Source organism: Pituophis catenifer, unplaced genomic scaffold (assembly GCF_029215685.1).
Source record: "Pituophis catenifer annectens isolate HBS135680 unplaced genomic scaffold, rPitCat1.0.hap2 SCAF_10, whole genome shotgun sequence".
Classification (NCBI taxonomy): domain Eukaryota; kingdom Metazoa; phylum Chordata; class Lepidosauria; order Squamata; family Colubridae; genus Pituophis; species Pituophis catenifer.
In genome coordinates this window covers 26,405,928-26,430,282 of record NW_027256890.1, presented here as the reverse complement: position 1 = coordinate 26,430,282, position 24,355 = coordinate 26,405,928, and the positions used below count along the sequence as shown (strand labels likewise).

The 24,355-nt window shown below is 46.7% G+C and overlaps 1 protein-coding gene across 2 annotated transcripts; it reads right to left on the bottom strand.

Annotated features, from left to right (window-relative positions):
• Positions 1-651: 651 nt before the first annotated feature.
• On the bottom strand, positions 652-24,239 carry POLR3C (RNA polymerase III subunit C). Of its 2 annotated transcripts, XM_070950478.1 has the most exons (15): positions 24,098-24,239; positions 21,546-21,839; positions 18,713-18,968; positions 18,437-18,622; positions 16,460-16,548; positions 15,446-15,550; positions 13,532-13,624; positions 13,218-13,298; positions 10,240-10,291; positions 9,088-9,148; positions 7,920-8,070; positions 6,590-6,691; positions 5,615-5,664; positions 3,333-3,482; positions 652-819 (listed from the first exon to the last, which is right to left on the bottom strand). In XM_070950478.1, the coding sequence occupies exons 2-15, from the start codon at positions 21,690-21,692 to the stop codon at positions 741-743; spliced, it is 1,602 nt and encodes a 533-aa protein (XP_070806579.1). In that variant the 5' UTR covers positions 21,693-21,839; positions 24,098-24,239; the 3' UTR covers positions 652-740. The 2 variants fall into 2 exon arrangements, with proteins under 2 accessions (XP_070806579.1, XP_070806580.1); XM_070950479.1 differs by lacking the exon at positions 3,333-3,482.
• Between the last annotated feature and the right edge of the window lie 116 nt (positions 24,240-24,355).

Here is a 24,355-nt window from a genome sequence, read left to right as displayed (position 1 = left end):
CAGTCTTCCAATATTTGAGGGGCTACTACATAGATGAGAGGGTCAACTTATTTTCCAAAGCACTTCAGGGCAGGAGAAGAAGCAACGGATGGAAACTAATCAAGGGGAGAAGCAACCTGGAACTAAGGAGAAACTTCCTATCAGTGAAAACAATTAACCAGTGGAACTGCTTGCCACCAGAAGTTGTGCATCCTTCATCACTGGAGGCTTTCAAGGAAAGACAGGACAGCCACTGAAATGGTATTGGAATGTGTCAAACTCACGGTGTCAAGTTGTCGTCACGTGACGTATTGCGGCTTCCCCCCTTTGCTAAACCAGGATGGGCGTGGCCAGCGTATGACGCATCCGATCTGCGGGCCGCGAGTTTGACGCCCCTGGAATAGACTTTCCTGCTCGTGCAGGCAGTTGGAGTGCAATTGTAAATGTGAGCCGTTGCCAAGAATCCAAATTATGAGCATTTGTGTGACCACGGGGGTAATGCAACAGTTGTTAAGCGCGAGTACAGGTTGCACATCCCTTTTTCCAAGGCCGCTGTAGCTCTGAGCAGTCGTTAAACGATCCGACGTAAATCAAGGACCGCCTTTATACTCTCAATTCACACATTTCCTTCATCAAAAACGACCATCGCACGAAGGCAGGATTTTTTTTTTTTTTAAAATAAATCATCTTTATATGAAAACAAAACAAAAATCGGACTTTAAAAATTAGAAGATAGGATTTTTCGAGCTCCGGCCGATGGCTCAGTGCCTGATGGTGCTGTTGATGTAGGATTCCAAAATAAAGATGGTTTCGTCCACTTGGGTTTCACTGGCATCGATCCTTGGATAAAAAAAGGAAAATACAATCAAGGTCAAGGGAGGTACTAATACCTCTCTATAAAGTCTTAGTAAAACGACACCTGGAATCCTGCATCCAGTTTTGGCCAACACACTATAAAAAAGAGGTTGAGACTCTAGAAAAAGTGCAGAGAAGAGCAACTAGGATGATTTGGGGACTGGAGGCTCAAATATACGATGAACGGTTGCAGGAACTGGGCCTGACTGGTCTAGTGAAGAGAAGGACCAGGGGAGACATGATAGCAGTCTTCCAAGTATTTGAGGGGCTGCCCCAGAGAGGAGGAAGGGGGGTCAAGCGATTTTCCAAGGCACCCGAAGGCCAGACAAGGAATAATGGATGGAAACTGACCAAGGAGAGATTCAACCTAGAAATGAGGAGGAACTGTTTGACAGGGAGAGCAATCAACCCATGGAACAGAAGTTGCCTTCGGAAGTTGTGGGAGCTTCATCACTTGAGACTTTCAAGAAGAGACTGGACTCCCATCTGTCAGACATGGTGTACTAGGGTCTCCTGCTTGGGCGGAGGGTTGGACTAGATGACCTACAAGGTCCCTTCCCACTTTGTTAATCTGTAAAGGATGTTGAGACTCTAGAAAGAGTGCAGAGAAGAGCAATAAAGATGATGAGGGGACTGGAGACTAAAACATATGATGAACGGTTGCAGGAACTGGGCCTGGATAGTCTAGTGAAGAGAAGGACCAGGGGAGACAGGAGAGCATCTTCCAGTATTTGAGGGGCTGCCCCAGAGAGGAGGAGAGAGGTCAAGCTATTCTCTAAAGGCCAGACAAGGAAGAATGGATGGAAACTGACCAAGGAGAGATTCAACCTAGAAATAAGGAGAAATTTTCTGACAGTGAGAACAATCGACCCATGGAACATAAGTTGCCTTCCGAAGTTGTGGGAGCTTCATCCCTGGAAGCTTTCGAGAAGAGACCGGACTGCCATTTGTGAGAAATGGTGTAGGGTCTCCTGTTGGGCGGGGGGTTGGACTAGATCAGGGGTCAACAACCTTTCGGACCTCAGGGACCACTAAATTCATAATTTTAAATTCCGCAGACCACTAATATGATCTGCCTAATGACAGGCTGGCTGGGCGTGGCTAGGTGGTCATGTGACTGGGTGGGTGTGGCCAACTCAATGTCACTCATGTCAAGGGACACCTTGCCAACCTCTACTCACCCCTCCCCTCCCAGCCCCTCCTCGCCTCTCCGCCCGGGCTCCTTAGGGCCCCAACAGGAAAGCAGTTGCTGGAGCTAAGCAGCCACCAGGAGAAAGAGTTGGCAAAACAGCTCAGTTCAATTTGGATCTGACCGAGAAGGAGGCTCAGCAGAAGCACCTCACTGAGGACTAGGAGCAGAGGCTTTCCAAGCAGAGGGGAGACCTGCGGGAGTGCAAGGCCAGGTACCGGCACCTGGAGGCTCAGCGGGCTGAGATGGTCAGCCAGTTCCAGGCCATGATGCAGTCCCACTGGAACGAGACCCTCCGGCTCTTCTCCACCAGAGGCTCTTCCCTCCAGCCTTCGCCCAAAGCCCCCCACCAGGAGGCCGAAGCAGAACCCAAGTCGGAATTTTTGCCCCCCTCCGACCCTCACAAGAAGACCCTGAAGAGGGAGACTCTCTGCAGCAACACAAGCGTTCATTGCACGTATCTGTCCCAGGGGCCGTAATTTGAGGACCCCTGATTTAGTGCAATATAAAAAATGAAAATAATTTTTCTGCGGACCACCAAAATTTTCTCATGGACCACCAGTGGTCCACGGACCGCCAGTTGGTGACCGCTGGACTAGATGACCTCCAAGGTCCCTTCCAACTCTGTTAATCTGTAATCTGAAAGGTTGCACCTTTTAATCATTGAACGAGTTGGATGGCTCGATTGAGCGACTCCCATAGAGGACATGCAGTTTCTGGTGGCAAGCAGTTCCACTGGTTAATTGTTCTCACTGTCAGGAAATTTCTCCTCAATTCCAAGTTGCTTCTCTCCTTGATCAGTTTCCATCCGTTGCTTCTTGTCCTGCCCTCAGGTGCTTTGGAGAATAGCTTGACTCCCTCTTCTTTGGGGCAGCCCCTGAGATATTGGAAGACTGCTATCATGTCTCCCCTAGTCCTTCTCTTCATCAGACTAGACATATCCAGTTCCTGCAGCTGTTCTTCCTATGTTTTGGTCTCCAGGCCTTCAATCGTTTTACTTGCTCTTCTTTGCATTTCTTCCAAAGTCTCAACATCTTTTTTTGTCATGTGACCAAAACTGGATGCCGTATTCCAGCTGTGGCCTTACTAAGAATTTATAAAGCGGTGTTAATCCTTCACGTGATTTTGATTCATCTCATCTAGCCCAGCTTGGCTCCCTTTCCGCCTGGCCTGTATCAGTGATCGGTCTTTTTCCTCACCGGGGCTGAATTTGGCGAGATCTATAGTCTGTCAATTTTAGCTTCTGGCGACACCCGTGAGGGGAAGGGCTTCAGCCGTTCCCACCCACCTCCACCTGGGCCGTACTCACTTGTTGACGTTGTGCTTGAGGGTCTCCAGCTGCTGCCGTTCGGGGGCCGTAATCATTTCCTCAATCTCCTGCAGCTGCGCCTGCTCAGCCCCCGTGGCCTGGACCGAGGCGAGGATGGCCTCCACCCGCTGGCTCTTCTCCAGCAGACGCCTGCCACGGGAGAAAGGCCACGATCAGAGAGTCTCGTGGCCTCGCTTGAAACACAGGAGACCGCGAGGCCGAAGGCCAGGCGACTTCAGCAGATGTCGTTGTTTAATGACCCCATAATAATCCCTTGCGGGGTGGAGTCAGGCAAATGAATGGAGCTGAGTGTTTACTGGCCGGATGCCTTTCCTGTTGCCAATGAGGAGTTTTGTTCAGCAGATATATTCTCATGGTGCCCAGAGAGAGGAATATCTGCCTCTACCTAGGATCGAACTCACAGCCTCCCGATAGTGGGGCCAGAGCTCCACCTCTAGGCCACCGCACCACTCGGGCGACTTCAACAGATGCTCCAGAGATTCAAAATATTTCATGAGAAACTTTGCCTTTGCCTTTGTCGATCAGACAGATTTGTGTTTATATAAACGGCTAGTTATATACTAATGGGTAAAAGCCAAAAGTTGAGGCTGGAGTGTTTCTATCTTGTACTGTGCTAAAAGAGTTGGAAGTCAATGTCTTTTTTTTTTTTCTTTTCCCCCTTGTACCTCACACTTTCTTTTCCTTTCTCCTTCTCCTTCCCCTAATTTCCTTTGTATTTTATATATTAAATTAGCTGGATACCTGTGCTTCGCTACGAAACTATGTGATGGGGCTTGTTGTGGCTCCGTTACCTGAGCCTGTGTCATCGGCAAGAGAGGACTCCGAGAGTGAAGGAGAGGAGTTGGCAAGGCTTCCCTCTCCAGGACCCTCCTCTCTGGCAATGCCTTCGGTGTCCGCCGAAGGGCAAGAGATAGGGCCGGGGCCAAGCACGTCCACGCAGCCACAGATGGACAGTGATGAGGGTAATGAGTCTTGGCTGGATCCACGCCAGCGTCGCAGAGATAAGCGCGCGCAACAGAAGAAAAGGCGTGCCCGAGATTAGGCTGAGTCACTGGACCACACCCCACAGGATATAAAAGGGAGCGTGGTGGCCAGTCAAACCTTGTGACGAACAAAGCTGAAAGCTTCCACGCCATTCTGCATTGCCGGACTTTTTGCTATAGACTTTGCTGGATTATCTCTGGACTTGATTGACTCCGTAATTATTGAGCTGTTTCTTTTGATGTACCAGGAGTGGGGAGAAGTTATCTCTCCTCTTCGTAAATAATAAACTCTTGGCAGGCAGCCACTAGGTTGTTGCCAAGTTCCGTTATCATAAGGAAAAGGATTTTGCCGGCTGGTTTCGTCTTTAACTCTTGAACGTCTGTTGGTGTGTGTGCGTGTGGTTGGGGACAGAACAGGGCTTGATAAATCGACACAGCTTGAAAATTAATGAGTAGTTACAATTGGCCTCTCCTCTCCCTTTCTCCCCCTCAGCCTTGCCCCACAGAAACATCTCCTATCCTATCCCAATCTCTCCAGAGTTACTTTCAAGTTGGGAGGGGGAGTAAAACGTCTAACTCATTAGCATCAGAGCATGTTATAATAATACAGGAAATACTAATACTAAGGAGCCCTGGTAGCGCAGCAGACTAAAGCACTGTTATTAACATCAGATGCCTTCAATTACTGCAAGTTCAAATCTCACCAGGCTCAAGGTTGACTCAGCCTTCCATCCTTTCTAAGGTAGGTAAAATGAGGACCCAGTTTGTGGGGGCAATAAGCTGACTTTGTATAAATATAAAAAAGGATGAAGGCTATTGCTTAGCGCATTGTAAGCCGCCCTGAGTCTCCGGAGAAGAGCGGCATATAAATCAAATTTGTGAAATCTCATTCACAAGCTTCTGGGCTTGTGAATACATTGTATTGATACATTGTACCTTTACAGGGAGGATATCTGAGAAGTGGGTGTGGCTCACTGATGACGCCTTAAAAGGCAGAAATAGCTATCTGAGTCTCCCAGAGAGCAACACAGAGTTGCAGTTTGTCAACAGAAAAAAAGCCCAGAAGCTTGTGAATGAGATTTCACAGAACCAGGGCTGCAGAACAACTTAGTTTACGTAGGTAAAACCTGGCTAGAAAGAGTTACAATGGACAGTGTACCAGCTCTCCCCAACTGTCTCTGTCTCACTTATGGATGGAGAACTCTTTAAGGTTTCAACCATCATCACGCAGAGTTGGGTTCAAAGGCTTGAATTGCACCCCCAGGACTCCCGACTCACCGGTTCTCCTTTGTCTCGTGGAGTCGCCGTTCTATCAGGTTGGCCACACACTGAAAGGGAGGGAAAATAGAGGCTGCCATGAGTGCAGTCTGGCTTAAGAGAGGTTTAAAAAAAAGAGATAGGTAAAAATGTATATTTGATTATCCATGTAATAACTGCAGCTAGAATTGTATTTGCACAAAATTGGAAAAGTGAAGCGATCCCTACAGAGAATGCGATTAGGAAAATACTAGAATGTGCAGAAATGAACAGGTTAACGCTGGCAATTAAAGAGAAAGAACAAACCGAATATTATACTATATGGGAGTTATTTTATCAATGGTTAGAGAATAAATGTAAAAATTAGAAATAAAAATAGTTAGTGAAATTTAGAAAATGCATTAATAGAGTTAAACAAATTAAAAAGAGGATTGTCATAGTATTAGATATTTAATTGTATTGGTAATAAGTTAAGAACAGATTAAATAATGAATATGGCTGTAAACTTTAACTGTTATTGCACAAAATATTTGTACCTATGCGACACACAGTTTAATGAAAGATGGATTGTTTGCATTAAAATAAATTTTTTTTTTTCAAAACAAAAAAAGTGATAGGTAAAGGTTCCCCTCGCACATATGCGCTAGTCGTTCCCAACTCTAGGGGGCAGTGCTCATCTCCGTTTCAAAGCCGAAAAACCAGCGCTGTCCGAAGACGTCTCTGTGGTCATGTGGCCGGCATGACTCAACGCCAAAGGCGCACGGAACGCTGTTCCCTTCCCACCAAAGGGGGTCCCTATTTTTCTACTTGCATTTTTTTTTACCTGCTTTCGAACTGCTAGGTTGACAGAAGCTGGGACAAGTCACGGGAGCTCACCCCGTTACGCGACGCTAGGGATTCGAACCACTGAACTGCCGACCTTTCGATCGGCAAGCTCAGCGTCTTAGCCATTGAGCCATTGCGTCCCCTAAAAAAAGGAGATAGTGGGATGCAAACCTTGTAACAGCGCTGGAGGAGCAGCCGGGCGGACGAGAGAGTATTGACTGTGTACAAGTAGAAAGTCCGGGAAGGGGCGTGATCTGGAGTTTTGGGGATTTCCTGCATTGGGGAAGGAAAGCAAAGCCAGATATAAGAGATTAAATTTGCTAGTATTGATACATCACGACAGGGAGTCCTCGACTTACAAAAGTTCATCGAGTGACCATTCAAAGTTACAACAGCGCTGAAAAAAAGGGACTTATGACAGTATCTCACATTTACACCCAGCAGTGATGGCGCAGTGGTTAGAATGCAGCATTGCAAGCGGACTCTGCCCACACAGTCTGGAGTTCAATCCTGACCAGCTCAAGGTTGACTCAACCTTCCGTCCTTCCGAGGTCGGTAAAATGAGGACCCGGATTGTTGAGGGCAAGAGGCTGACTCTGTAAACTGCTTAGAGGGCTGTAGAAGCACTATAAAGCGGTATATAAGTCTAAGTGCTACTGCAATTGCCCTTCCTTCCTTCCTTCCTTCCTTCCCTCCCTTTCCATCCTTCCTTCCGTCCCTTTCTCTTTCCTTCCTTCCTTCCCTCCCTTTCTATCCTTCCTTCCTTCCTTTCCTTCCTTCCTGTGATTAGAATGCAGTACTGCAGGCTAATTCTGCCCACTGCCAGGAGTTCGATCCTGACTGGCTCAAGGTTGACTCAGCCTTCCGTCCTTCCGAGGTCGGTAAAATGAGGACCCGGATTGTTGAGGGCAAGAGGCTGACTCTGTAAACTGCTTAGAGAGGGCTGTGAAGCACCATGTGGTATATAAGTCTAAGGGCTATTGCTATTCTCTATTCTCTTCCTCTTGCCATGGTGGTACAGTGGTTAGAATGCAGGATTGCAGGCTAACTCTGCCAACTGCCAGCGGTTCGATCCTGACTGGCTCAAGGTTGACTCAGCCTTCCGTCCTTCCGAGGTGGGTAAAATGAGGACCCAGATTGTTGGGGGACAAAAGGCTGACTCTGTAAACCGCTTAGAGAGGGCTGGAAAGCACTGTGAAGCGGTATATAAGTCTAAGTGCTCTTGCTGTATTGACTCCTAAAAGTTGCCCCAATAAAAGCAGCATCACTTTTAGGTCCCGCATACAATTCCTACATGGGAATCCATGGTAGAATCCATGCTCTCCTTTTCATGACAAGGGGCACTGACCTTCACTCAAGAATCCCCTGGCCAACCTGCAGCCTGAGAAGGCCTGCAAGGAATCTCACCCCCCCATCACTGGCTTGGCAGGTTGCCTCAATTCCCAGGCAAAGCCTCTCGCAGCTTGGCCTTCGTGCTGGGCGATACGGGGAGAGCAGGTACCTGCAGAGCTACGATATTGGCCGACAACATTTTGTACATCATTTCTTTGGCTTCTTTGGCCGGGATCATGGCGAAGTCCTCGATCTGCTTCTGTTCCAGGTGCCTCTTTCTTAATAAAAGGCGGAAAATGCGGGCACAGCGGGACCCAAATCTGTATTGAGGAAGGAAGTGGAGAAGAGCCTGTTCTGAGTAGGGCAGCGAAAAATTAATGAACCCGTTGTCTCCTATACTGGAAACTTTCATGTAAGCTGGAGAACAGGTATAGTTCTCGTTCTCTCTCTCTCTCTCTCTCTCTCTCTCACACACACACACACACACACACATTTGCACCTTTCCCTTCAAACTTCCTCTTGCCAGTCACATCCATCTGACCCACAACAATGGGGAGGGAAGAAATGTTGTGGGTCCCATCTCCTAAGAAGAGCCATCTGGCTGAACCTAGAAGAAGGGTGCTCTGGATTATAAGACGCACCTACCTTTTTTTGGTGAGGAAAAGAAGAAAAAGAAATCTGCCTCTGCCTCCGAGCAATTTTGCCTCCTTGCAGCAAACAGCGAACAGCCTGCTTTACTTTCATTTTCGTTTTCAGCATAGCTTGATTAGCACAAGGAGAAAAAAAAAATCTGCTCCCAGCAATTTACTTCCTTGAAGCAAGCAGCAGGGCAAAACAGCTGAGAGCAAAACAGCTGAGAGTCGAGAGGCCATTCCAATCAACTTGTGCTAATTAGGCTGTGCTGAAGCTGAAAGGAGCTTTTTTTTTCTTACTGCTTGCTGCAAGGAGGCAAACTGCTGGGAGGCAGAGACCAAAGGGTGGGGGCCTACATTCGGTGTATAAGACGCACCTAAAATTTCCCCCCCTTTTAGGGGGGGGAAAAAGGTGCGTCTTATACTCCAAAAAATACGGTACTTGTGTGCTGGTTGGATTGCTGCAAACTCTAACAGGTTTTGCAGAATCTCCACTGCTTGGATGAACTGAAATCTACCGAACGAGAATCTTTGGAGACCAAAAGAAAAAGAAGGCGAGAGGACAAATGAACAGGCTCCCTGGATATTGGGGCGGGGGTGGGGGGTGGGAGGAGCCTATTCTGAGAAAATTGAATCAAACAACAACAAAAACGCACGGAAGAGCTTTCCGATGTGGAAAGATCCGTAAAAGCGACTTCGTTTTACCTTTCCTGCACAATGGATTCCAGCGTTGCGGTGGCTAGAGAGGCCAGGCCCTTATGAAGATCTGTTTGGAAGAAAAGTTAGGGAAAAGATGCCACAGGAATGACCCTCATCCTCTGGATTGGCTGAAGTTTAGAAGAGCCAGGAGAAACTCACAGAAAGGCCAAAGAGCCTCCCCCCCCACCAATGGAGGACCATTTTCCTTGAGGGCTATTCCGGTGTGGGTGTGGGGGGGGGTGTGTGCAAAGAGCTGGAGAGAGCAGCAAAGAAGATCCAGGGCCAAATAGGAAGAAAAGGCTACTGGTCTTTATTGCACACTCCCTCTTCTCTCCCCAAGCAGCCCACCGCAGCGGGCTCTTTCCAATACAGGTCGTCCTCGACTTACGACCGCAACGGAGCCCAGAGTTTATCTTGCCGAAAGGGAGAAATGCGTTAAAATGGGTTTTGCCCCATTTTACGACTTTCCTCACCCATCTTCGTTAAGCGAATCGCTGCGGCTGTTCAATTAGTAACAGGGTTGTTAAGTGAATCTGGCTTTTCCCCGTTGACTTTGCTTGTCGGGAGGTCTAACAGACAGATGAACGGAGTTGGAAGGGACCTTGTAGGTCATCTAGTCCAACCCCCTGCCGTTTCTGACAGATGGCAGTCCGGTCTCTCCTTGAAAGCCTCCAGGGATGAAGCTCCCACAGCTTCCGAAGGCAACTTCTGTTCCATCATTTGATTGCTCTCACTGTCGGGAAATTCCTCCTTATTTCCAGGTTGAATCTCCCCTTGTTCCGTTTCCATCCATTAGGTCGCAAAATGGGATCAGGTGACTCCGGGTCACTGCGTCCGTCATAAACGTGAGCCAGTTGCCAAGCATCCGAATGTAAAATCGTGTGACCGTGGGGGGACGCTGCAACAGTTATAAGTGTGAAAAACGGTCACAGGTCATTTTTTTCAGTGCCGCTGTAACTTTGGATGGTCACTAAATGAACGGTCGTAAGTCGAGGACTACCTGCATACTCTTGGCAAAAACAAAACAGCCAGGAGTCTTTCTTGGCTAGATGACTGAGTGGGATGGTTGACCCCCTGCCTTCTTGCATCATTACCCAGGGGGCTCCCTTCTGATTCTGAGACGGGCCCTCGTGATGCAGCAAGACCCCCAAAGGATACTGATCACATACATCCCGCCACCGCTGTCGCCCGATTTCCCAACGAACTCCAGCTGTGGAGAGAATAGGTTAATATAATAGGTTAATAGAATATAATATTATTATATTAATGTAATGATCTAATGGCTTAGGCCCGGGGTATCTGCAGGATCATCTCCTGCCATCCTCCCATCGTCCGGTGCGCTCACACAGAGCGGGCCTCCTCAGGGTGCCGTCAGCCAGACAATGTCGGCTGGCGGCCCCCAGGGGGGAGAGCGTTCTCTGTGGGAGCGCCGAACCTCTGGAATGGGCTGCCCACCGGCCTCAGGACAGCCCCTGACCTCTTCTTCTTCCGCCGTGATTTTTTTTTTTTTTATTGGAAAAGTTTTACAATTACATTTTCTCCCCATTTCCCCCCCCCCAACCCTCCCTAACTCCCCCTAACCCACCCCTCCCCCCAGAATTCCACAGAATATAATCCAAATCAAAATCCCCTTTTTATAAATCTTGTACCCCTCCACCCCCTGTATATTTTTCACATCTTCACAAAATTCAAATATTTCTATCTTTATATAATACTTTCAGTTAAAAGCTATCTGATACTTCCTAGTTTGATATTTATTCTGCACATATTCTACACATTCTGCCGTGAATTGAAGACGTGGCTTTTTCACCAAATGGGCTGAATCCGAAGGGGTGATTTTTACTAATTTTAATAATTTTTTTTATTAATTTTAACTAATTTTAAATTGACTTTGATGTTTATGTAATTTTTTTTTGTTCCTTCTTGTAAGCCGTCCTGAGTCCTTCGGGAGAAGGGCGGCACATAAATTACATACATACATACATACATACATACATACATACATACATACATACATAAGTGCCAGAGCCCACTATAACAGCATTGCTAAAAAGGCATTAAGAGTTGTTAACCTAATCTTATGTAGCTTCTTCTCTGGAAATACTATACTGCTAACCAGAGCATACAAAACCTTTGCTAGACCAATTCTCGAATACAGCTCGTCTGGCTGGAACCCGCACTGCATATCGGACATTAATACGATTGAGCGAGTCCAGAGCTATTTCACGAGAAGAGTCCTCCACTCCTCCGCTCGCAACAGAATCCCTTATGCCACCAGGCTTGAAATTTTGGGCTTAGACAACTTAGAACTACGCCGCCTTCGGTCTGATCTAAGTGTTGTACACAAAATCATCTGCTACAACATCCTACCTGTCAATGACTACTTCAGCTTCAACCGCAATAATACACAAGCACACAATAGATACAAACTTAAGGTAAACCGCTCCAAACTTGATTGCAGAAAATACGACTTCAACAACAGAGTGATCAAGGCCTGGAATGCACTACCTGACTCTGTGATTTCATCCCAAAACCTAAGACTGTCTACTGTTGACCTCACCCCATTCCTAAGAGGTCTTGTAAGGGGCGTGCATAAGCGCACCAACGTGCCTTCCGTCCCTGTCCTAATGTCCCAATTTATTCATAACCATCTCATGTATTCATAATCATGTTTATACATTTCGTGTATTCACAATCATGTTTATATTTTATCTGTAATCATATATGCTCGACAAAATAAATAAATAAATAAATAAAATGTTCCAAATGTTAATAAAACAAAGGAGATCATCGTAGATTTTTAGAAAGAGCCGACAGACATACTCCACTCAGTATCCAAGATGCAGCTGTAGAGGCGGTCGACAGTATTAAGAGCTGCAGTTAACTAACAATCTGAACTGGTCATCTTTAGTGAAGCATGCAAACCAGCGTATGCATTTCCTGCGTCGGATTGAGGGGAGCACATCTTTCTCCTTCTGTCCTGGACACTTTTTACAGAGACACGATTGAAAACGTTTTAACAAACTGCATCGCTGCTTGGCTTGGTGGCAGCAGTGTCTCAGATAGAAAGTCCCTACAAAGAGTGGTGAGGACAGCCGAGATGATCATAGGAAGTTTGCTTCCCATCATTTAGGATTTTGCTTATAAGCGCTATGTGCTTAGAGCTCAAAGCATCGCTAGAGACCCCACACACCCACTTCACGGTCTGTTTCTGTTGCTCCCCTCTGGGAGGGGGTTTCAAAGTTTTTCTAGCAGGGCTTCCAGATTCTGTAACAGCTTTGTTCCCTAGGCCATCCATCCGGTAAACTCGCAAGATTCCTTTTTCTCACCATGTACATTTATACATCTGAACTAGACTGTGTTGTTTCTCCATGTCATATAATATATGTGGGTAAATGCATAGTTTTGTATTTATTTATTTATTTTGTCATGTTTATGTAGTGCATATTGGAGGTGGAGATCCTTTGAGAGCTGTTATGCAACGTAATTTCATTTTAATATATGCCAATTAGTGTATATTCAAAGTGACAATATCTATTCTATTCTCTATTTCTCCCTTCTCTTCTCTTTCTTCTTTTCTTCTCTTCTATTTTCTCTTCTCTTCTATTCTGTACTCTCTTCTGCATTTTTATTCTATTCTCTTCTATTTTCCCTTCTCTTCTACATTCTCTTCTTATTTGTTCCCTATGGTGTTGTACCTTGTGATTCTTGACGAATGTATCTTTTCTTTTATGTACACTGAGCGTATGCGCCAAAGGCAAATTCCTTGTGTGTCCAATCACACTTGGCCAATATAGAATTCTATTGTATATTTATTCTATTCTATATTTATTCTATATTTATTCTATTCTATTCTGTTCTGTTCTGTTCTGCTCTGCTCTGCTCTGTTCTATTCTGTATTCTCTTCTATTCTCTTCTACATTTTATTCTCTTCTATTTTCTCTTCTCTTCTCTCCTGCATTCTCTCCTCTCCTCTCCTCTCCTCTCCTCTCCTCTCCTCTCCTCTCCTCTCCTAATGCTTGGAAATAAAGTCTCAGGTCTAAAAAAAAAAAAAAGGGAAATCCAAAGGACACAACATTCCTGAAGAAGCGTTTTTCAAAAAGCTAGTAAGGCTTTAGAAAATTTAATTTTCTTACCGGGTCATCTGCTAGCAAGGTTAAGTACTGATCAAGAATCTGCTTGGAGATGTTGTAACCAGTCGGAAGTAATCGGAATATCTTAAAAAAAAGAAAAGAAAAGAAAAAGAAAAGATGGAGCGGAAGATGAGCTTCTTGGAGGAGAAGCATTGTTTGTTTATGTATTGTTTGTTTTTTAAAAAACTTTTTTTAAAAAAAGTCTGGTCACCGAGGACTAGTGGCATGGCTTTTATCTCTTGAGAGTTTCGGCTGAACCCCACCTCCTCCGGCCATACAATTAAACCCACGACTTAGTAGTTCAAATGATGGCTCACCTCATTGGAAGAGAGAGGCTGGGTGTAGGGGGCATTAGAAGAGGTTGTGACTTCACTCATTCGCAACATAGTTCGGACAATTTCGCTACTGGTCTGTGGACGGAGGCAGAAGAAAAGTTAGGAGGTGTAACAGAGGCCATTCCCTTGTCAATCAATCAGAACAGAGCTGGGGGGGACCATGGAGGTCTTCTAGTCCAACCCCCTATTCAAGCAAGGGACCCTCTACCATTTCAGTCAGGTGGCTGGCCAGTCTCTTCTTCAAAACCTCCAGTGTTGGAGCATTTACAAGTTCTGGTGGCAAGCTGTTCCACTGGTTAATTGTTCTCACAGTCAGGAAGTTTCTCCTTAATTCCAGGTTGCTTCTCTCCTTCATCAGTTTTCATCCATTGTTCCTTGTCCTGCCTTCCGGTGCTTTGGAGAATAGCGTGATCTCCTCTTCTTTGTGGCAGCCCCTCAAATACTGGAATTCTACTATCATGTCACCCCTAGTCCTTCTTTTCTCTAGACTGGCCAAACCCAAATCCTGCCAATGGTTCATCCTACGTTTTAGTCTCCGGGACTTTATTATTGGTTCAATTTATTTATTGGTTCGATTTATATGCCAAACCTTCTCCGGAGACTCAGGGCGGCTTACACTGCGTTAAGCAATAGCCTTCATACTTTTGTATATACCTGCTTAGTAGGGCTTTCGCCCCCCCCTAAGCAGTGTTCTTTTTTATACAAAGTCAGCTTATTGCCCCCACAATCCGGGTCCTCATTTGACCTACCTCGAAAGGATGGAAGGCTGAGTCAACCTTGAGCCTGGTGAGATTCGAACTTGCAGTAATTGCAGGCAGCTGGTGCTACTTAACAGCACTTCAGTCTGCTGCACCACCAAGGCCCTTTAATCATCTTAGTTACTTTTTCCAAAGTCTCAACATCTTTTTTGTAATCAGCATCAGCATCAGCATCTTTTAATAACCCCATAATCCTTTGCTGGGCAGAGCACGAGTGTTTAATGGCCGGATGCCGTCCCTGTTCCTAGTGCGGAGTTTTGTTCAGCAGATATATTCTCATGGGAGCCCAGAGAGAGAGAGAAATATCTGCCTCTACCTAGGATCGAACTCACAGCCTCCTGATTATGAGGCGAGAGCTCCACCTCTAGGCCACCGCACCACTCCTGACTTCTTTTTTTGTAATGTGGTGACCAAAAGTGGATGCAGTATTTCAGGTGTAGCCTTAACTGAGGCTTTATAAAGCGGCACTAATACTTCACATGATTTTGATTCTATGCCTGTTGATTTTGGATTGGATTGGATTGGATCTGGCCTATTCCATATCACAGGGCAGGTAAAGGCAGATGTGACTGATCCAGACATGATTAGGCAGACAATATCAAAGAAAAGCAGCCAGTGCTTAGCACCAGTGATCAGGAGGGAGGGAGTCATGTGTGAGTTGGCTTGGCTTGGTGACAGCAGTGTCTCAGATAGAAAGTCCCTACAGAGAGTGGCGAGGACAACCAAGATGATCATAAGAAGCTCGCTTCCCGTTATTTAAAAAGAGCCTTGGTGGTGCAGCGGATTAAAGTGCTGTTAAGTAGCACTTAGCTGCCAGCTGCCTGCAATTACTGTGAGTTCAAATCTCACCAGGCTCAAGGTTGACTCAGCCTTCCATCCTTCCGAGGTAGGTAAAATGGAGGACCCGGATTGTGGGGGCAATAAGCTGACTTTGTATAAAAAAAGAACACCGCTTGGGGGGCCCGAAAGCCCTACTAAGCAGGTATATACAAAAGTATGAAGGCTATTGCTTAATGCATTGTAAGCCGCCCTGAGTCTCCGGAGAAGGGCGGCATATAAATCGAACCAATAAATAAATAAATAAATAAATAAAATTTATTTAATAAGTACTGAACAATTTGAGGAAGATGCTACTCACCTGGTCCATCCTGTTGGCCACAGCACTGACAATGGCTTGATCCCGGAAGTGCTGATGAAAACGGTCGATGTTGACTTGCCAGAAGATTCCACTGTCTGCAGAAGGCTGAAACGGGCCAAGTGGGGATTAAAAAGCAGAATCTCTACTTTGGAATATTATGAGGAGGCATGGGAGTCAGGGTCAGCATCAGGGCAACCTGAGAGCTCCGAGGGGGAAGAGGGAATGGAGTTGGCAGACAAAGAGACAGAGGTGGAGCCTGGGCTGTCTGTCAGCTTCAGATGGAGAGTCAACAGCCCCCAGATCTGGAGGTGGCTGATGAGGAAGAGGAGGAACAGCTGGGTCCAGTGCCTGATGCGCAGAAGGCAAGAGGAGAGGAGAACAGTGGAAATCTATGGGCTGGTCCTTGGGACGGAAGATCCACTGCTGCTAGCGAAGCCCCACCCTAGCTCTGGGGATCAAAGGCAGGGGGCGGAGATGAATAGATGTGGCAGACAACTATTCCTCTCCCTGCCGGATGGACTTGTTAGCCTGTGGTGAGAAACTTTTTGCCAGGGGTACTGGCGTTCCTAATAAAAGGAATCAATGCTTCAACTACAGAGGGTTTGTCGTGTTTGGGGAGCTGGGTCAGAACAGTGGCCCACCACCAAGCCGTGGCCTATTCGGAACTGGGCCATGCGGGGAAGCAGGCCGGCGCATGAAGTGTACTGGTGCACCTGCGTGCACGCAGCTTCACTCATGCGAGTGACAGGCCGGTGCACACACGTACACGCCACTCAACTTGCAGTCAAGCTGCATGCACATATGCATGCAAGCCTCACGCTCCGGCCCGCTTCTTACGCAGCCCGGTTTCCCTCTCCACCCGCAGCCGAGATGCCAAGCCGCAAAGGTTGGGGACCACTGCTTTCTAGGATGCTTCCTTCTGCCCTCTGCCACTAGAATCTGATCTGGCATCTGCATTCTCCTGCCCACTTGTTCTGCCAGCTTAAGTTGTCCTGGAAGCAGCGGCCATGCTACCTCTTCGCTTTCGGTGTCTTGCTTGAATCGCTTTCCTCCTCTTTCACCGTCCTCCTTGGCGTTGTCTGAATGCTTCCGCTTCCCCTTTCCTGTTGGCCGAAAGAGAAAAATGTATTTTCTTCCAGCAGCAGACGTGTCTCTTCCTTCCCTCCCCCAGGGATACTGTAGGACTGATCTGCATCTGTTGCTCTCAGGTGAAATTCCTACAAGCAGCTTCGACTGCGAAGATAAAATCCTATCTTTATTGTAAGTAAGTAAGTAAGTAAGTAAGTAAGTAAGTAAGTAAGTAAGTAAGTAAGTAAATAAATAAATAAATAAATAAATTTCTATACCGCCCTTCTCCCGAAAGACTCAGGGCGGTGTACAGCCTATTTAAAAACACAAGACAAACATCAATTTAAAATTTAAAATGATTAAATGAATTTGGCTCAATTTAAAACCCCAGAAATTTAAAATACCCCAATTTAAAACTATTATGTTGATAGCCCGGCCTGGCAGAACAACAGGGTCTTCAGTGCGCAGCGAAACACCCAGAGGTCGGAGATCTTACGCATTTCCAGGGGGAGTTCATTCCACAGGGCTGGGGCTCCCACAGAGAAGGCCCTCCCCCTGGGTGTCGCCAGCCGACATAATTTGGCCAATGGCACCCTGAGGAGACCCTCTCTGTGGGAGCGAACTGGCCGGTGGGAGGCTGTTGGTGGCAGAAGTCGGTCTCGAAGGTAGAAAAAAACAGGAACTGAGAACCAGATCAATTATGTCAGCCCAATTATGTCAGCCCAGCCATATGATGATCTTTACAGGATTCTTTGTGTGAGAGACATAGTACATATAAGATTAACGGAATTTAGATGATAAATTTCGCTGTATAAGGCAGGAAAGACACAAAGCAGTGGAACAGCTTGCCTTCAGAAATTGTGGGTGCTTCATCATAGGTTTTCTAAAAAGAGACTGCACAGGCATTTTTCTGAAATGGTATAGGGCCGTGGTGGCGAACCTGTGGCAAGTGTGTGTGACAGGGGCCATGCGTAGCCATATCGGTGGGCACGCGAGCTCAGCTCTGGACAGCTGACTTTCGAGCCTTCTGGGCCCACCAGAAGTAAGGAAACGGGCTGTTTCCTGCCTCCGGAGGGCCTCGGGGAGTGGTGGGGAAGGCCTGTTTTTCTCTCTCCCCAGACTCCTAGAAAGGCTCTGGAGCCTGGGGAGAGCAGAAAACGGGCCTTCTGGTCCCACCGGAAGTTGACAAATGGGCCATTTCTGGCCTCCGGAGGACCTCTGGGGGCCAGAAATGATTCCTTCTAGATTCGAAGGAATCATCCTGGAACCTCCCTTCCAGATTCGATTCGATTCGATTCGATTCGATTTCATTCTATTCTTTTCCTGTTTCTGTCCCTGTTCCTATTTCATTCTATTCTATATATTCTCCTATTCTATATATTAGAGAGGGATGCAGTGGCTTAATGGATAAGACGCTGAGCTTGTTGATGGAAAGGGTCGGCAGTTCAGCGGTTCGAATCTCCAGTGCCGCATAATGGGGTGAGCTCCTGTTACTTATCCCAGCTTCTGCCAACCTAGCAGTTCAAAAGCAGGTAAAAAATGCAAGTAGAAAAACAGGGACCACCTTTGGTGGGAAGGGAACAGCGTTCTGTGCACCTTTGGCGTTGAGTCATGCCGGCCACATGACCACGGAGACGTCTTCAGACAGCGCTGGCTCTTCAGCTTTGAAACGGAGATGAGCAGCGCCCCCTAGAGTCAGGAACGACTAGCACATATGTGCCAGGGGAATCTTTACCTTTACCTTATTCTATATATTACTCTACTCTACTCTACTATTATTCTATTCCATTCTAATTTCATTCTTCTCCTCAAACAAGTTGGTTTCTTCCTACTTCTAAAATATTATGAGAACCGGCTCTAAATGCCGGTTTATACTGGTTTAATTCCAGCATCGCATGCTATCGAAACGACTTAGCTCCTCACCGATGAGGTTCAGCTTCGGAACAGCATACATTTCCTTCTCATTAAAGGCCAACGCAGGCGTGGGAGAAGGCCGTGCTTCGGTAGACTCGGGACCTTCGGGCGGCGAAGGGCATCTCTGTACAAAATGCGTATCTGCCAGGCATGTAAAAGTGGCAGAGACTTCGCTGTAATCCATTGTTTTCCCATCTGTGGAGAAAGACACGAGAAAAACCCTTTTCGCGGTGGCCTTCGCAAGCTGCGTTTTCCCCGGCAGAGAAACCCACCAGATCTACTCGCCTTCCATGGTCTCGGTCAGCCGGTCAGCCACCTTCTTCACTACGGCACTCATGGTCATTTTACCGTTGAGCAGCAACTCCTCCACAATCAGTTCCCCTGTGTCGCTATAGAGAGTTTTAGCGGTGTAGATGTACCGGGGATAGCGAAGGATCCGCAGCATTCGGCTGCACTGGACTTCATACTCTACCTGGCCCCGTTTCTGCTGTTGGAATTTCACCAAGTTGTGCTGGATGAGGACACAGAGCGCTTTCCGGACCTGCGTAAAGGTAGAGGGAAGGAAACGTAATATCTACTTCTCTCCAGAATTGTTGTGGTCCGCCGGCAGCCTGCAGAGCTGGCAGCGGAGTCGGACAGTGAGGAGGTTGGGGAGGAACGTGGGCCAGTCCTGGGGGCTGGGGAAAGCTCGGGCGAGGGCTCTGCGTAGGAGGCAGAGAGGGAGATAAACAGCAGTGAAGCAGAGGAACAGCTGGATCCTGTTCCCAGTGTGCGCATGCGCAGAACTGCCAGAAGACAAGAACAACTCAGAAAGCAGGGTCGACTCGGGAGTAAAGCCACACCTTTTTTAAAAAATTTGATTTATATGCCGCCCTGCTCTGGAGACTCAGGGCGGCTTACAATGTGCTAAGCAATAGCCTTCATTCTTTGGTATATTTATACAAAGTCAGCTTATTGCCCCCACAATCTGGGTCCTCAATTTACCTACCTTAGAAAGGATGGAAGGCTGAGTCAACCTTGAGCCTTGGCGAGATTCGAACCTGCAGTAATTGCTGTTCTTAAACACAGGGTGCTTTAGACCACTGTACTACCAAGGCCCTTGGAGGTGATTGGCCCCTCTCATAGGAAACAAAAGAGGAGCAAATGGGGAGGGGGCTTTTGCAGGAAACAATTTATTTGGTCGGTCGGTTCAAGAGTGCAAAGTTCTGTTCGTGACTCTGTGCCAAGTTTGGCTTTGTGCTGCATATGGAAACTAGTTATCTGGCAGCTTTCCAAGCAAGATAAGGTCTGTGTTGATAAGTATTCCTCTGAAAGACTGTTTGGACAGGCCTTGCTGACTGTGAATGAAAGGAATTCACAGTCGTGTAAATAAAAGGGGTTTGGCCGGGACCAAGACTCTGCTTCCTGCTTTTTAAGGAAGCCTAGGTCAGAACAAATGCAGGTCACGTCTGGGCCACCCACAGCAAGATTTCAACATCTATGGAGATTCTCAGTCATCCAAGTCATGGTTGTCCCAAAGGTGATTTTCCAATGGCCTCCTGAAAAAGCACCTTTGGGGACAATTGTGACTTGGATGACTGAGAATCTCTACAGACTTTTAGCTATACAATTTGGGATGAACACCCTTTGAATGGTGTGGGAGAAGGAACGGATTTCCAGAAAAAAACTGCAGACTACAGGAACCATTTGCACTACTCAGGTGACCCCGAGGACACAGAGAAACCTCCAAGTGGCCTCAATGACTCTCTCAAAGGATGCAAATGACCAGCTGTCTGCAAGGAGTACATAAATCCTTCCATTCTCCACCATCCAGTCAGAGCTGAAGAAGCTTCTTGGATGAGAAGTGAAACGTCTCCAAAGAAAAAACCAGAAAGTCCAGTTGCCTCTTGAAAAAAAAAACCCTCTGGGACCTGGATGACTGAGAATCTCCACAGATATCCATTCTGCCTGATCCTTGGGTGCCCCACCAGTCTTCTATAAAGCTTAAATTGTACAAAATATTCCGAATGGAAATAAACCCAGCGGTTAGCAGGGCGGTTTTTCGATTTGGTGTCTTCCAATTCTTGTTTTTGGTCCTTCCCCTCAGAACTGCAAATATCTTCGTTCCCAAAACCTTATAATAGCCTTGTACTGCGAAGTAATACAATGTGAAGTAAAATAGAGCTAATCCTGTATTGAATGGCTGAGGAAAAGAATGGCTTGTCGAAAATCATTAACCGATTCTATGGTTCTCTAAACCAGGGGGCAGGGGCCCTCTACTCCTGGGTTTGTGGCCCAGTACCAGGCTGTTCGGAACTGGGCTGCGGAAGTGATGGGTGAGTGAGTGTGTGCAGCTCCATTTGTAGGAGTGGCGGGCACATGTGCCGGCCGCTTGTTCAAATGCAGGTGCGTGGAACCAACCCCTCTCCCCACCTCGCTGCCCGCTGAACCACAAAGTCAGAAAAATTGGGGACTGCTACTAAAGCTATGGCAAATCTAGATAGCTTGCTAAAAAGCAGAGTCATCACCCTGCCAACAAAAGTGCGTATAATCAAGGCTATGGTTTTGCCAGTTGCAGTGGATGGCTGTGAAAGTTGGACCACAAGGAAGGCTGAGAAGGCCAAAGAATGGAGGCCTTTGAACTCTGGTGCTGGAGAAGACTCCTGCGAGTCCCTTGGACTGCAAGGCCATCCAACCGGTCAGTCCTAGAGGAGATCAACCCTGGCTGCTCTTTAGAAGGCCAAGATCCTGAAGAGGAAACTCAAATCCTTTGGCCACCTAAGGAGAAGGAAGGACTCACTGGAGAAGAGCCGAATGCTGGGAATGATGGAGGGCAAAAGAAGGAGCAGAGAATGAGGTGGCTGGATGGAGTCACTGAAGCAGTCGGTGTGAGCTTAAATGGACTCCAGGGGATTGTAGAGGACAGGAAGGCCTGGAGGAACATTGTCCATGGGGTCGCGATGGGTCGGACACGACTTCGCAACTAATAACAACTGTAAACCAACTTTTGAATCCTCTTGGAATCCTTAATTCCACTCAGGATTGATGAGCGTGAGGGAGAACATCAGCGGGAACCATGGATACTTAATCTGAGTTTAATTTAACCTAGGTTATTATACCAAAAAAAAAAAAAATCTACCTGATCAAGCGACATGCCTGTGTTTTGGGAAATCATCCATAACGTCTGTCCGCCCATTCGGATGAGCTGCATTCCCACCTTTTCCACAATTTCACCAAAATGTTCACAGAGCAGGAGAGAACAAAGTTTGATTTCGGCCTGGGTCATCTTGCTGGAGAACGATATCGGTAGGTATAATTGACGGCAATAAAATGTGTAAGCTACTCCAAATCAGTAAACAACTCCAGTGAGGATTTCAGGGTCCAAAACGAGAATTAAGACTCCACCGTTCAGTATATGTCACCAGCTCTGCATCTGAAAAGAGAAAGGTTTTACACATTCAGAGTCTAATTGGTGCAAATATTCCGTAGAACCCTGGGCTAAATTTCCCCCGATTTTTCGTTGGATCTCAGGGATAGAAGGGGAAGTTACTGTTTCAGTACAGGCCCATAAAAGTCTATCTACAACAGGTAGTCTTCAAGTTACGACCACAATTGAGCCCAAAATTTATATTGCTAAGTGAGATATTTGTTAAGTGAGTTTTGCCTCATTTTACGAACTTTTCTCGCCATGGTTGTTAAACGAATCATTGCAGTTGTTAAGTTAGTAACAGGATTGTCAAGTGAATCTGGCTTCATTCATTCACATCCTGGACATAAATTGTTTCAACTTCTACCCTCAAAACAACACTATCGGGCACTGCACACCAGAACAACTATTATTATTATTATTTATTATTTATTATTTATTGGATTTATATGCCGCCCTCTCTCTGAAGGACTCAGGGCGTCTTACATCAAATGAAACAATCCCAATAAATACAAATTAAAACAGACTAAAACAGACTAAAAAACTAGACACAAGGAGAGTTTTTTCTCCCATGCCATCACTCTGCTTAACAATTAATTCCCACACTGTCAAATAATTTACTAAGACTGTATTACTATTATTCTTCTCATCCTTACTAGTACCTATCTCTTCCCACTTATGACTATACCCATGTTGCTTGTATCTTTCCATTTATATTGTTTTTATTTGTTTCCTAGTACAATTTGATACCTTGACTATCACTAAGTGTTGTATCTTTTTATTCTTGATGAATGTATTTTATTCTCCTTATGTACACTGACAGCATATACACCAAAGACAAATTCCTTGTGTGTCCAATCACACTTGGCCAATAAGGAATTCTATTCTATCTGGCTTCCCCATTGACTTTGCTTGTTAGGAGGTCACAAAAGGGAATCAGGTGACTCTGGGACACTGTCATAAAACCAGTTGCCAAGCATCCGAATGTAAATCATGTGGCCATGGGGATGCTGCAATGGTGATAAGTGTGAAAAACGGTCATAACTCCCTTTTTTTCAGTGCCGTTGTAACTCTGAAGGGTCACTAAATGGATCGTTGTAAGTCGAGGACTGACCTGTACAGTACTGTGCAAAAGTGTGTAGGCAGGTGTGCAAAAATGCTGCAAATTGAACGTGTTGGGTTGACATCTTCAGTTGGCACATTAGGTTACAATGGAGCTTCAGCTAAGCAAAAGCTGAGTTAGGTTACACTCTGTACATGCTCTAATCCAGTGATGGCAAACCTTTTTGGCACCAAGTGCCCAAACTGAAATGTGCATGCATGTGCGTGCGCTGGAGCGCCAGAAACCTGAAGACCAGCTGGCCGGCATGTGCGTGCCTGTTTTTTGGCTGTTTTTGGCCGTTTTTCGGGCCGCTTTCAGGCCATTTTCGGGCTGTTTTCAGGCCATTTTGAGGCTGTTTTCAGGCCATTTTCAGGGCTGTTTTTGGGCCGTTTTTGGCCCCCAAAACAGCCAGGTTTTGGCCATTCTTTTGGCTGTTTTCAGGCCATTTTCTGGCGCCCCGGCACCCGCAAAGTCCATCTGGTAACAGCACACGTGCCATAGGTTCACCATCACAGCTCTAATCCTTTCAAATGCTTTCAGAAAGAAAAGCGATGATAGTTTATTTTTATCAATTAACAAAATGGAAAACAAATGAAAATAAGTAACACAATTATTAACAGTAAGGAAGAGAATGTTTTTTCTCCTCCTTCCTTTTCTATCAGAAATGCCACCCAGGGACGCCACCCCCTACATCCGACCCACAGCCCACCCCTCTTCCAGCCCTACAGAGCCCCCCCACACCTTTACAGCTAGTCCTCGATTTACGGCCACAACGGGGAGCTTGACATTTCCATCGCTAAGTGAGACATTAAGCGAATTTCGCCCCATTTTTCGACCTTTCCTTGCCACAATTGTTAAGTGAATCCCTGCCGTTGTTCAGTGACTCACACGGTCGTTAAGCGAATCTGACTCCCTTCCCCCATTGACTTTGCTGGTCAGACGGTCCTTCCCCCCCCCCGTCAAAAATGGAATCACGTGACTCTAGGCCACGGCAGCCGTCGTAACTATGAGTCACTTGCCCAGCGTCTGAATTTTGATCACGCGACCACGTTAAGTGTGGAAAAAATGGTCCGAAAAGTCCCTTTTTTTCCCCCAGTGCCGTGGTCGCTTCGAACGCGGTCACTAAACGAACCGCCGTAAACCGAGGATTCCTTAGAGTCACCTTCTCCTCGGTTTTTTTCCCTCTCCTTAGCCGGAGACCTTCAACGTCCAGACGGGGGAAGGAAAACAAAAACAAAAAAATCCCTCCACGCTTCTTTTTTTCCGCTTCTTGAAGGTTTCTCCACCTAGGCCTCAAGCCCTTCCCTCGGTCCCCATGGCAACGGAGCCCCCCCCAGCACCCCTCACCGGAAGCGCCTTCTCTCCTTCTGGCCAATCACCGGCCTCGGCTCTTCCCACTCAGGGGTCGACAAGGCCCGGA